The 14,502-nt window shown below is 50.0% G+C and overlaps 1 protein-coding gene across 1 annotated transcript in view; it reads left to right on the top strand.

The window, feature by feature from the left end:
• SOX6 (SRY-box transcription factor 6) overlaps positions 1-14,502 on the top strand; it is a 326,771-nt gene that overhangs the window by 119,915 nt on the left and 192,354 nt on the right. Inside the window, exon 4 of the mRNA XM_040328672.1 lies at positions 2,152-2,362. Coding sequence (XP_040184606.1) covers positions 2,152-2,362 — 211 coding nt within the window. The remainder of the gene's footprint in view (positions 1-2,151; positions 2,363-14,502) is intronic.

The following is a 14,502-nucleotide window of genomic DNA, read 5'->3' as shown; positions in this document are numbered from 1 at the left end:
ATCATTTCCAATCTTCGGCGCGTTTCTTGGAGAGAGACGACTATTAGCAGCAGAAGACGCTTTTAATTTGATCTTTTTTTTCTCTCGTCCTTCTTAATTGATGGTGAATGGAAGTGATCAAAGTTGTCTGATTTGCATAGCGCTCTACATCAAACACTCCACCGTTCTCTGGGGTCCTCATGAAACACTTGCCACTGCAAAACAGAGCGAGCGCGGGGGGGGGGGGGGGGGGGGGGGGTGCGCGACGCTCGGGGGGGGGGGGGGGGGTTGGCAGAGCCCCCAAATCCTGCAACCCGTCCTGCGCGCCGCTTTTAACGCTGACGGCGCCGGTTTTGGTTGTGCGATTTGCCGGATTCTTTTTATTTACATTTTTTTATTGGTTGTACATTTCTGTGGCCGATTATTATTATCTTTTATTTTTAAATCTGAACTCTGCCCCTCCCCCTTCTATCCTCGTCCCGCCCACTGCGCTGGTTGTTAAGCTGATGTCCGTTGTAGCGGCTCCTCCCTCTGATTTCACCGCACACTGTGAGTTTCTCAGTGAGAGCCCGTCCAGCATCATCCAGCCCTCCTCAACCTGACTGGCCCTGGCCCCGCCCCTTTCCATCATGGAGGCTCAGCAGCATGTGTTTGTTTGGGCAGCCATTGGAAATTCTGGGGCCCCTTTACACAGCTTTAGGCCCCCCCCCCCCCCCCCCGGGCCCGACTTCTTTTCATCAGAGTTTACCCCTCTCATTAGGGACCCCAAATTTTCTTACATTGGGGCCCCAAGAGTCCCTTCTCCTTAAATCAGGATCCCCAGAGTTCCCCCCCCCCACATTATGGTCCCCAGAGTCTCCCTTCCTTAAATCAGGGTCCCCAGAGTTCCCCCCCCACATCATGGCCCCAGAGTCTCCTTTCCTTAAATCAGGGTCCCCAGAGTTCCCCCCCCCACATCATGTTCCACAGAGTCTCCCTTCCTTAAATCAGGGACCCCAGAGTTCCCCCTTACATCAAATTCGTCCTTTCATTAAGACCCCCAAAGTCACACCCTTTTACATCAGGGTCCCCACAGTCCCTCTTCTTTTCATCAGTGTCCCCGGAGTCATCGCCCCCTTGCATCAAGGTCCCAAGAGTCTCTTCTCCTTAAATCAGGGTCCCTAGAATCCCCCCCTTACATCATGACCCCCAGAGCCTCCTCTCCTTAAATCAGGGACCCCAGAGTTCCCCCTTAGATCAGAGTCCCCCTTTCATTAAGATCCCCTTACACTGGGGTCCCCAGAGCCCCCCTTACATCAGGATCCACGGAACCCCCCTTACATCAGGGTCCCCCCAAACCCATTTTCATCATGGTCCCTAGAGTTCATTCCCTTTCATTAGGGTTCCTAACATCAGGGTCCCCAGTGTCCCTTCTCCTTTCATCAGGGTCCCCAGAGTCATTGCCTCCTCTTACATCAGGGTCTCAAGAGTTCCCCTCCTTAAATAAGGGTCCCCAGAGTTCATCCTTACATCAGAGACCCCATAACCCCCCCTTACATCAGGGTCCCCCAAAGCCCCTCCCCTTAAATCAGGGTCCCGAGAGTCCTCCCTTACATCAAGGTCCCAAGAGTCTCCCCTCCTCAAATCAGGGACCCCACTCTGAATCCCCCCTCCAATCACAAATCCTCTCCCCCTCACTCCGAATCCCCCCTCCCAGCACAAACCCTCCTAGCACAGATCTCCCCCCGCTCCAAATCCCCCGCCTAGTAGAAATGCTCCTAGCACAGACCCCCCCCCCACCATATCGCCTCTTTTAGCACAAATCCCCCCCCCCCCCAACCCAGATCCCATCAAATCACCATTCCTACCCCCCCCCCCAACTTTCCCCTCCTAGAACAATTCCTATCCTCTGCTACCCCCAAATTCCACCTCCCAACACAAATCCCCCCCCCCTATCTCCTTGAGGTGCCCCCTACCCACCTCACCAAAGTGCCCCAAGGCAGCCGCCCCCTTCTGCCCACCTGATGAGAGCAGTCAGAGCTCAGACTGGGAAGAGGGTAAATGCTGGGTATGGTAATAGTGATAGAACGGCTCCAATGTTGCCCTGTACGTTGTTACATTGTTGCTGAATTGTGCGTTCTTTTTTTTCGGCGCTCGTAGGCTAACGGCGATGTTTTTTTTTTGTCTCCGCAGGACTCAGACAGCAATAAACTGCGCTCCCTCTATTCCTTCCGAACCACGCCTACCTCACCACACAAGCCTGACGAAGGAGCGCGCGATCGCCAAGATCTGATGACCAGTGTTAACTTCGGGACGCCAGAGAGACGCAAAGGCAGCCTGGCCGACGTGGTGGACACCCTGAAACAGAAGAAACTGGAGGAAATGACGAGGACGGAACAAGAGGGTGAGCGCGGCGCCGCGGCGCGCCAGACCAGCGTGTGTGTGGGGGATCGATGGCTGGGGGGGCGGGGATTAGAACGTGGGTCACCATGGCGACGCCACCTGGAAACACCGGGATGACTGGCATGTGTTGTGTTGGCGAAACTCGTGTTGTGTTGGCGATAAACGCCTTGTAGGCGGAGCAGTTGGGCACGTTGGGGGGGGCGCCTGACGCGGTTCTGGATGGTCGTTTATTTTTTTCGATCGTTTCACTCTTATCTGCCACGGTTGGCGTGGAAGATCCGCACAGCCCGCGTCCAGCTGTACGACACCGGAGACGGTTAACCCTTGACAGGCGCCTCATTAGGGAGCGCGGCTCAGATAACAACAGCTGGCGTTGGATGTCGCGGGCTGGCAGCGACGATCGCCCTGGCAACGCACCGGCGCCTCCCTCCCATCAATGCCAGTTTGTTTCCCCCCCCCAAAAAATAAAAAAAATAAAGAAATCGACCATAAAACGATTCGGCTCGGAAGGTGACGCTGACCAGATGCTGCTGACAGTAGATCCGGGCGCCGCGGCGGGTCATGTGACCCTCAGATTCCGGAAGATTCCCGCCATCTCTGCTGTACAGGACGTGATTGGAGGAGATTGTTACAAAGTTATAATAGATGAGGAGAGCAGAGGCGGAGCCATGCGGGGGGGTACCACCCTCTACCTTCATCCCCCCCCCACTTCTCAGTCCAATCAGGACTACCCTCTACCTTCTACCCCCCCCCCCAACTTCTCAGTCCAATCAGGACTACCCTCTACCTTCTACTCCCCCCCCCCCCCCCCCCAACTTCTCAGTCCAATCAGGACTACCCTCTACCTTCTAATCCCCCCCCTCCAACTTCTCAGTCCAATAAGAACTACCCTCTACCCCCCCCCCCCCCCGACTTCTCAGTCCAATCAGGACTACCCTCTACCTTCTACCCCCCCCCCCCAACTTCTCAGTCCAATCAGGACTACCCTCTACCTTCTTCCCCCCCCCCCCCAACTTCTCAGTCCAATCAGGACTACCCTCTACCTTCTACCCCCCCCCCCCACCTTCTCAGTCCAATCAGGACTACCCTCTACCTTCTACCCCCCCCCCAACTTCTCAGTCCAATCAGGACTACCCTCTACCTTCTACCTCCCAACTTCTCAGTCCAATCACAACTACCCTCTACCTTCTACACCCCCCCCCCAACTTCTCAGTCCAATCAGGACTACCCTCTACCTTCTACCCCCCCCCAACTTCTCAGTCCAATCAGGACTACCCTCTACCTTCTACCTCCCCCCCCCCAACTTCTCAGTCCAATCAGGACTACCCTCTACCTTCTACCCCCCCCAACTTCTCAGTCCAATCAGGACTACCCTCTACCTTCTACCTCCCCCCCCCCAACTTCTCAGTCCAATCAGGACTACCCTCTACCTTCTACCCCCCCCCAACTTCTCAGTCCAATCACAACTACCCTCTCCCCCCCCCCCCAACTTCTCAGTCCAATCAGGACTACCCTCTTCCTTCTAGCCCCCCCCCAACTTCTCAGTCCAATCAGGACTACCCTCTACCTTCTACCCCCCAACTTCTCGGTCCAATCAGGACTACCCTCCTACTTTCTACCCCCCCAACTTCTCAGTCCAATCAGGACTACCCTTTACCTTCTACCCCCCCCCCCAACTTCTCAGTCCAATCAGGACTATCCTCTACCTTCTACCCCCACCCCCCACTTATCAGTCCAATCACAACTACCCTCTTCCTTCTACCCCCCCCCCCAACTTCTCAGTCCAATCAGACCTACCCTCTACCCCCCCCCACACACTTCTCAGTCGAATCAGAACTACCCTCTTCCTTCTACCCCCCCCCCAACTTCTCAGTCCAATCAGGACTACCCTTTACCTTCTACCCCTCCCCCCCAACTTCTCAGTCCAATCAGGACTACCCTCCTACCTTCTACCCCCCCCAACTTCTCATTCCAATCACGACTACCCTCTACCTTCTACCCCCCCCCAACTTCTCAGTCCAATCAGAACTACCTTCTACCCCCCCCCCCCAACTTCTCAGTCCAATCAGAACTACCCTCTACCTTGTACCCCCCCCGCCCAACTTCTCAGTCCAATCAGGACTACCCTTTACCTTCTACCCCCCCCAAACTTCTCAGTCCAATCAGGACTAGGACTATCCTCTACCTTCTACTCCCCCCCCCACTTCTCAGTCCAATCAGAACTACCCTCTTACTTTCTACCCCCCCCCCCCAACTTCTCAGTCCACGTGGGGGTGGGGGGCAGAAGGTGTACAGTATTACAGTTAATAATGATGGCAGTAGGATCCTAAGAGGAGTACTGAGGCCGGGGGGGGGGGGGGCATTGTTGTGATGTCAGGAAGCCCCTCCCACCAGCCATGATCTGCCTGTAGTGCATAGACATGCTCAGAGATTATGGCTGGAAATAAGATAAGGTGTGTAATGAAAATAGATTTTATTGAAAAATGTTGATGGGGGGGGGGGGGGCAGGGAAGGTAAACTATAAGCAGATTAATCTTGCACTCAGCGATCGGCCTGTGAACACTTTTAGTCCGGACTCCTTCACCTCTGACCTTATCATGGCGCCATCTTCGCCTTTGTGATTTGTCACCTTTCTGCGTGCGAATGTCCCGAGATGACTTATCTGTGGGCACCGAACAGAAGATGGAAGCTTTATTTATCAGATGGTGTGCAGAGCCGCTACCTAGGAATGAGAGGGGAAGCTGAGTCAGCGCTGAGAGAGTCACACCGCCGGTCCCCATATAGACCTTCCGGGAGACCACCAGTCTGAAATCAGCCCAGCTCCCCGTGTTTATGGTCCAAACAGGTTCTATTTGTTTTGTAAATGTTATGATTTATGATATTTATGGCAATGCCATTTTCCATAGACCCAAAACCAGCCTGGGAACCCCCAACTCCCAACTTAACCCATCCTGTGACTCTACAACCGACCCAAACCAACCTCAGTGCCCTACACCCAACCCATCCTGGGTACCTTACACCCAACCCATCCTGGGTACCCTACACCCAACCCATCCTGGGTACCCTACACCCAACCCATCCTGGGTACCTTACACGCAACCCATCCTGGGTACCCTACACCCAACCCATCCTGGGTACCCTACACCCAACCCATCCTGGGTACCTTACACCCAACCCATCCTGGGTACCCTACACCCAACCCATCCTGTGTACCTTACACCCAACCCATCCTGGGTACCTTACACCCAACCCATCCTGGGTACCTTACACCCAACCCATCCTGGTATCTTACACCCAACCCATCCTGGGTACCCTACACCCAACCCATCCTGGGTACCCTACACCCAACCCATCCTGGGTACCTTACACCCAACCCATCCTGGGTACCTTACACCCAACCCATCCTGGGTACCTTACACCCAACCCATCCTGGGTACCTTACACCCAACCCATCCTGGGTACGCTACACCCAACCCATCCTGGGTACCCTACACCCAACCCATCCTGGGTACCCTACACCCAACCCATCCTGGGTACCCTACACCCAACCCATCCTGGGTACCCTACACCCAACCCATCCTGGGTACCCTACACCCAACCCATCCTGGGTACCCTACACCCAACCCATCCTGGGTACCTTACACCTAACCCATCCTGGGTACCCTACACCCAACCCATCCTGGGTACCTTACACCCAACCCATCCTGGGTACCCTACACCCAACCCATCCTGGGTACCCTACACCCAGCCCAGCCTGGGTACCTTACACCCATCCCATCCTGGGTACCTTTTTGGGGTTCCCTACACCCAAATTAACCCAACCCAGCTTTGGAACCCTACTCCCAACTCAGCTTAACCTGGGTACCCTAGATCCACATTAACACAACCCAGGTACCCTACACTCAACCAAAACCATCTTCAATACCCTACATCCAACCTATCCTGGGTACCCTATACCCAAACCAAACAGGATACTTTACACCCAAACCCACCTGGATACTCTACCCAACCCAACTTGAGTACCTTACACCCAACCCAACCTAACCTTGGTGTCCTACATCCAACTTAACCTAAGTACCTGACACCTAACTGAACCCAAACTGGTAAGGTGTCAGTTAGTTGTAATGTCGCTGTTGCTGGATATAAACCTGTTATCAGAGAAACTCAGGGTCTGCCAATACTGACCTCCTTCTGACTCCCATCCTGATCCTCTGGCTTCAATTCTTCCCGAGTCACCTTCTTGGAACAAGTGGGCAGGTTGGGAAAGTCAGACATGACAGCCAGTCTACTAGCATTTTCAGAAGAACCTGGCCATGCCATGGTTAGGCAGGTTTATCGGGAGCCTTTTTTTTAAAAAAAAAAAGAGCCATCTGTTGTGATTTCTCCTGGATTTCTGCTAAACAGTCCATGCTGGGACTTGTAGTCCTCCATCCTGGTTCAGGATCTTGGCCAGAATTAAATAAAACGAATCCCCTCCCCCAATCCTCAAATTCACAGAGTAAGTAAGAGGTCCCGGTGGGTCAGGGGAGTGAAGCGGCTAATGAGAAGTCAATTTGAGGGTCCGTGATTGAGAAGGTCAAAATCAACAGGTTTGTGCCCGGGGGGATTGTGCCCAGCTGGTGAAATGTGGATGCTGCAGCAGTTTATGCGGTCAAGTGGCGCTCGTCTTGCGGGGAACGTCTGTTTGGAAAGGCTGCTGCGAGTGCCGCGGCATAATGTGCAGCTGTTTTCATCTCTCTTTAATAATAAAGCTCCAGCCGGCCCGGTTTCCTGTTCATCGCACCGCCAGAGTTCCACGCCCGCCGCATGCTTTTGATAAGTACCCCCGGGCGCTCCGCCGATCAATAAATAATGTATCTGTGGCAGAGATAACAGATTGACATCATTACTGAGAATTAAAATGTAATTTCTATCTCGGAGGATCCACCGGTGAGAATCAGAGGATGAGACTCCTTCCAGATACTTCTCTCTATAATAAAGTGTTCCCAACAAATTCCGTCCATCAAAGTGCGCCGCGGACACATGGCAGAGGACCGAAACTTTGACTCCGGTCTGAGCGGCAACTAAGATGGGATGAAATTCCCAAATATATCCCGTACAGCCTCTTATCTATTTCCTGGTTGTTAATAAGTGCAACAGGTACACTACACGCAGCATGGTTACCCTACACTCAACCCAATCTGGGTACCCTACACCCAACTCAATATGGCTACTCTACACCCAACTCAACCCAACCTGGGTACTCTACACCCAATCCGGGTACACTACATCCAACCTGGCTACCCTACACCCAACTCAACCCAACGTTGGTACTCTACACCCAACCTGGATACCCTACACCCAACTCAACCCAACGTTGGTACTCTACACCCAACCTGGATACCCTACGCTCAACCCAAACTGGCTACCCTACACCAAACTAAACCAAACCTTGGTACTTTACACCCAACCTGTATACCCTACACTCAACCCAACCTGGATACCCTACACTCAACCCAATCTGGGTACCCTACACCCAACCTGGAGACCCTGCAGCCAACTCAACTTGGGTACTCTACACCCAATGCAGGTACCCTTTAGCTACCCCAAACCAAGAAGGTACTATACACCCAACCCAGCCAAGCAACCCTACTCCCTATACCCAAATTAACCCAACTGGGTACGCTACACCCAGCAAAAACCAACCTCAATGCCCAACATACAACCTATCCTGAGTACCCTATACCCAAACCCACCTGGGTAATCTACACCCAGCTCAGCCTGAGTACCCTACACCCAACCCAACTTGAGTACCCTACACCCAACCCAACTTGAGTACCCTACACCCAACCCAGTCTAGGTGTTCTACACCCAACCCAGTCTAGGCTTCCTACACCCAACCCAGTCTAGGTGTTCTACACCCAACCCAGTCTAGGCTTCCTACACCCAACCCAGTCTAGGTGTCCTACACCCAACCCAGTCTAATGTTTCCTACACCTAACCCAGTCTAGGTGTCCTACACCCAACCCAGTCTAGGATTCCTACACCCAACCCAGTCTAGGATTCCTACACCCAACCCAGTCTAGGATTCCTACACCTAACCCAGTCTAGGTTTCCTACACCTAACCCAGTCTAGGATTCCTACACCTAACCCAGTCTAGGTTTCCTACACCTAACCCAGTCTAGGATTCCTACAGCTAACCCAGTCTAGGTTTCCTACACCTAACCCAGTCTAGGTTTCCTACACCTAACCCAGTCTAGGTTTCCTACACCTAACCCAGTCTAGGTTTCCTACACCTAACCCAGTCTAGGTTTCCTACAGCTAACCCAGTCTAGGTTTCCTACACCAAACCCAGCCTAGGCTTCCTACACCTAACCCAGTCTAGGCTTCCTACACCTAACCCAGTCTAGGATTCCTACAGCTAACCCAGTCTAGGCTTCCTACACCTAACCCAGTCTAGGATTCCTACACCCAACCCAGTCTAGGTTTCCTACACCCAACCCAGTCTAGGTTTCCTACACCCAACCCAGCCTAGGTTTCCTACACCCAACCCAAAACACCCTCACAAATGATGAACCTCTCTCTGGAAGAGTGGGAGCAGAGATATAGTAATATTCAAGGAGCTTGGTGTAAAGACAACTGTGACGTCATCATGTCACATGGTGAATAGACATCTTATCCTGGCAATACAATGTATGAACCCGCTTTTGTGGGTGGTCCTGTCACCCTCCTCCCCCACCCAACATCAATGAAGCTGGATGAAAAATTGTTGGCCAAACAGTGACTGCATCAAATCAGATTATCCATCTCTCTCTCTCTCTCTCTCTCTCTATTCTCTCTCTCTCTCCATCTATTCTCTCTCTCTATTCTCTATCTCTATTCTCTCTATTCTCTCTCTCTCTATTCTCTCTCTCTCTCTCTCTCTCTCTATTCTCTCTCTCTCTCTCTATTCTCTCTCTCTCTCTCTATTCTCTCTCTCTCTCTATTCTCTCTCTCTCTCTATTCTCTCTCTCTCTCTATTCTCTCTCTCTCTCTATTACGTCTAGAGGAAAAGAGATTTCACCTCCAAATACGGAAAGGTTTTTTCACAGTAAGAGCTGTGAAAATGTGGAACAGACTCCCTCCAGAGGTGGTTCTGGCCAGATCAGTAGATTGCTTTAAGAAAGGCCTGGATTCTTTCCTAAATGTACAGAATATAACTGAGTACTAAGATTTGTAGGTAAAGTTGATCCAGGGTAAATCCGATTGCCTCTCGGGGGATCAGGAAGGAATTTTTTCCCCTGCTGTAGCAAATTGGATCTCATGCTCTGCTGGGGTTTTTTGCCTTCCTCTGGATCAACTGTGGGTATGAAGTTGGGTGTATAGGATTTTACTGTGTTTTTTTATTTTGTTTTTTGTGGTTGAACTGGATGGACTTGTGTCTTTTTTCAACCTGACTAACTATGTAACTATGTAACTAACTATTCTCTCTCTCTCTCTCTCTATTCTCTCTCTATTCTCTCTCTCTCTCTCTCTCTCTCTCTCTCTATTCTCTCTCTTCTCTATCTATCTATCTATCTATCTATCTATCTATCTATCTATCTATCTATCTATCTATCTATCTCTTCTCTCTCTCTCTATTTTCTCTCTCTACTCTCTCTCTCTATTCTCTCTCTCTCTATTCTCTCTCTCTCTCTCTATTCTCTCTCTCTCTATTCTCTCTCTCTCTCTCTATTCTCTCTCTCTATTCTCTCTCTCTCTCTATTCTCTCTCTCTCTCTATTCTCTCTCTCTCTCTATTCTCTCTCTCTCTCTATTCTCTCTCTCTCTCTCTCTCTATTCTCTCTCTCTATTCTCTCTCTCTCTCTCTCTCTCTCTCTCTCTCTCTCTCTATTCTCTCTCTCTCTATTCTCTCTCTATTCTCTCTCTCTCTATTCTCTCTCTATTCTCTCTCTCTCTCTCTCTCTCTCTCTATTCTCTCTCTCTTCTCTATCTATCTATCTATCTATCTATCTATCTATCTATCTATCTATCTATCTATCTATCTATCTATCTATCTATCTATATCTATCTCTCTCTTCTCTCTCTCTCTCTATTTTCTCTCTCTACTCTCTCTCTCTACTCTCTCTCTCTCTCTCTACCTCTCTCTCTCTCTCTCTCTCTCTCTCCTCTCTCTCTCTCTATTCTCTCTCATCTCTCTTCTCTCTCTAGCTCTCTCTCTCGATTCTCTCTCTCGATTCTCTCTCTCTCTCTCTCTCTCTCTCTCTCTATCTATCTATCTCTATCTCTATCTCTATCTCTATCTCTCTCTTCTCTCTATCTCTCTCTCTCTCTCTCTATTCTCTCTCTCTCTCTCTTCTCTATTCTCTCTCTCTATTCTCTTTCTCTATTCTCTCTCTCTCTCTCTCTTCTCTATTCTCTCTCTTTATTCTCTTTCTCTATTCTCTCTCTCTCTCTCTCTCCCCATATTTTGTAGCAGTCCTTCCCTCTGTCTCTCTGGTCCCCGCTATATATATATATATTCCTTGTATTGGTGGCGGGTGGCTCTTTCTGTATCTCTCTCTCTATTCTCTCTCTCTCTCTCTCTCTCTTTCTCTCTATATTCTCTCTCTCTCTCTCTCTCTCTCTCTCTCTCTCTCTCTCTCTCTCTCTCTCTCTCTCTCTCCCCATATTTTGTAGCAGTCCTTCCCTCTGTATCTCTGGTCCCCGCTATATATATATATATTCCTTGTATTGGTGTCTCTTCCTGTATCTCAGACTCTTCTATTCTCGCCCTGTTTTCTCGCCCGCTCTGTTGTTTCATCTCCATTGTGCAGTTTTTGTTCCTTTGATCCGGTCGTCTCTCTGCGCTGATGTCCGCCGGCGGGTAAGCGGTCTCTTTGATGAAGATAATCGATACAATTTTCCTCTTTTTTGACATTTCTGAGATCTGAAAGGGTTTTTTCCGGGAGGAGAGGGCGGAAGCCGGGGAAAGGTTGGGGCACAAAGTGATCTTTACCAATTGGCGGCTTTCGTATCCGGAGGAGACCTCGGCGATGGGTGGAAAGGCGACCTGCGATCAGGCGATCGATCTGCCGCTAAATGGCGAATGTCGGCGGACTCTGCGGGGATTGTGCGGGTGTTTTGGCGGCGATGTCTGCGAAAGCGGAGCCGCGTCCTGTGACCGTCTCTTCCGTCATTCCAGGAAAGATCTTTTGTTGCCAAACTGCTGCCAGCTCGGCGCTCTTCTCGCCTCTAATTGGGTGGGTGCTTTAGTGGTTCCCTTCAGAGGAGATGCCAGGCTGGGTTCATGGAACAGTTGGCGCGACGAGCCGGAGCAGCGTGTCACCTGGCACCGTCCTCGCCGTGTATCGTAAACCCTTTAAGTGCCGGAGGAGGCAGAGGGAAGCTCCGGTGTGTGGCAGACCTGGCACCCGATCAGCCGCCCGCTGTGCCGGTACCGGGGAGCTCCAGATCTCAGCGCCTCCTGCTGGTTGGTGACAACGTCCCGAAATCTGCGGTCGCAGCAATAAACGTCGGATCGCTGCGTGCCCGCGGCATTTCTCGCATTTCACGTGATTCTGAGTAGCAAATTGTTAAAAAGGAAAAGACATAGGCCCGGATTCACAAAGCACTTACGCCGACGTATCTCGAGATACTCCGCTTAAGTGCAAATATGCGCCGTCGTATCTGTGCGCCGTGCCCATAATCCGAGATACGCCTAAAAATAGGCTTCATCCGACCGACATAACTTGCCTACGCCGGCGTATCGTGGGCGCATATTTACGCCGGACGCAAGTGGCGCTCCCATTGATTTCCTATTCACATATGGAAATGAGGGAAATGCGTCGATTCACGAACGTAGTTGCACCCGGCGCATAATATACGCGGTTTGCGTAAGTCGTACGTCTGGCGTAAAGTTATTCCCCATATATGAGGCGCAACCAATGCAAAGGTATGGACCAGGGAACACAGCCGTTGTATTTTACGTCGTTTACGTTGTACGTGAATAGGGCTGGGCGTAGGTTACGTTCACGTCGTAGGCAGTGATCCGGCGTATCTTAGGGAGTCGTTCTGACGTGATTCTGAGCATGCGCCGTTCGTTATTCGTAGCTTTATGGCGCTCGGCCCATCATTTGCATGGGGTCACGCCTCATTAGCATGACTCGCGCCCACTTCCACTTACGACGACTTGCGCCTAAGAAACACATCGCAGATTTGGTGGCGAGCGCTTTGTGAATTCGGTACTTGCCTTTCTGCGCTGCGTCAAGAAGATACGCTACGGCGGCATAAATATGCGCCGATGTCTGTGAATCCGCGCCGTTCTATACTAGACACAAGCAGTGTCACCTGAATGTGTACTGGTGTCAGCAGAGCTCAGACTGGGGCAAGGAGAGACATTACAAGCAGCCAATCGGGTGTTCTGCGGTGCACGCAGCATGCTGATAGGAGGAGAGATCAGTTCATCACAGTTCCTTTACTGTCTGGGGGAGGGACAAGACCTGTAAGTGTTGCTTAGCGGAAGCAGAAAATAATCAGGTCAGGGCTGTGCTGTAGAGCTGTATAAATCTCGGGACCGAATGGACAGGTAAAACCGCTCCTAAATATGTGTTTGATTTGTGTATTTAGAGGTTGGTCTGTCTGTGTTCCCAGAGTGCAGATAAAGAGATCTGCCTTCACTTGCTGCATGCTTGTCCCGGGCCAGTGACCCCGAAAATAATTGCAGCCGCAGACAACCGGCCAATCGGCTTTTTCAGGAGTCAGTGACTGTAATTATTTTTTTAATATAGTACTAAAGCAATAGATGTGGTGAAAAAAAAAAGAGAGTAGGCCGCAAACAACAAATGCCGTGATTGGTCGGTGATATGGCGATTTAAAAGATGTAAGAAAATCTTTGCTTTTACCAAAACCCGAGAATTTTTTTTTTTTATATATATATTGTATGAAAGACGAGGGTGAAAAAAAAAAGTGCAAACTTCGTACGTTGTGATTGGGCGCAGATCACGAGACGTTACAAAATGCTCCGGTCTTTAGCAGCAACCCAAGCGATTTCCTTTTTTATATATATATAGTAGTAAGATAAAAGACTTGGTGGGGAAAATAAAATGAGGCGTAATCATAGAACGCCGTGATTGGGGCGGAGATTGGGCAGAGATTTTTTGGCAGAGATTGGGCGGAGATTTTTCGGCAGAGATTGGGCAGAGATTTTTTGGCAGAGATTTTTTGGCAGAGATTTTTTGGCAGAGATTGGGGCAGAGATTGGGGCAGAGATTGGGGCAGAGATTGGGGCAGAGATTGGGGCAGAGATTGGGGCAGAGATTGGGGCAGAGATTGGGGCAGAGATTGGGGCAGAGATTGGGTGGAGATTTTTCGGCAGGGATTGGGTGGAGATTGGGTGGAGATTGGGCGCAGATTGGGCAGACCACAAGATGTTCCGAAAGTCCCTAATTTTTATCAATAATCTGAGGAGTTTCCTGTTTATTTTTATTCTTTTGTTAATTTTTTTGTTGCAAACTAATCTTGCTGACAAAAGTACAAGAGAACAGAATACGGATGTTTTTTTATATATATATACAGCAATAAAATAAAAGATTTGATGCGAAAAAAAAACAAGTAAGCATCGAACGCCGCGATTGCGTGCGAATCAGATGGATCACAGGGCGCTGCAGCATTCCCTCATCTTTATCAATAACCTGAGTGACTTCCTGTTTTTTATATATATATATATATAAATATAATAATACAATAAAAGACTTGGCTGTAAAAAGAAACAAGCAGGCCGCAAACATCGAACGCCGCGATTGAGCGCGGATCAGGCAGATCACAAGATGTTACAAAATAACCGCAGTGATTTTTTTTTTTTATATATATAAATAGTAATAAAGTAAAAGACTTGGTGGAAAAAGCAAGTAAGCCTCGAACATCGAACACTGCGATTGGGGCGCGGATCTGGCGGATCACAAAACGTTCCAACATTCCTTTGTCTTTATCAATAATCCGAGCAATTTCCTGTTTATTGCAATGAAACACAAAGTATCCAAATCCATTTCCTGTTTTCTGTTTCTCCGTCCACAAAATATCAATAACCGGCGCGATCGCTTGTTCTCTTGTTCTTTTTATATGTAGTAATAAAGTTAAAAACACGGTGGAAAAAAATTGAGTAGATTGTGAACATCGAACACTGTGATTGGGCGCAGATTGGTC

The sequence above is a fragment of the Rana temporaria genome, chromosome 11, assembly GCF_905171775.1.
Source record: "Rana temporaria chromosome 11, aRanTem1.1, whole genome shotgun sequence".
In the NCBI taxonomy this organism is placed as follows: domain Eukaryota; kingdom Metazoa; phylum Chordata; class Amphibia; order Anura; family Ranidae; genus Rana; species Rana temporaria.
The sequence above is the reverse complement of the archived record's forward strand: the minus strand, read 5'-3'. Positions and strand labels throughout refer to the sequence as shown.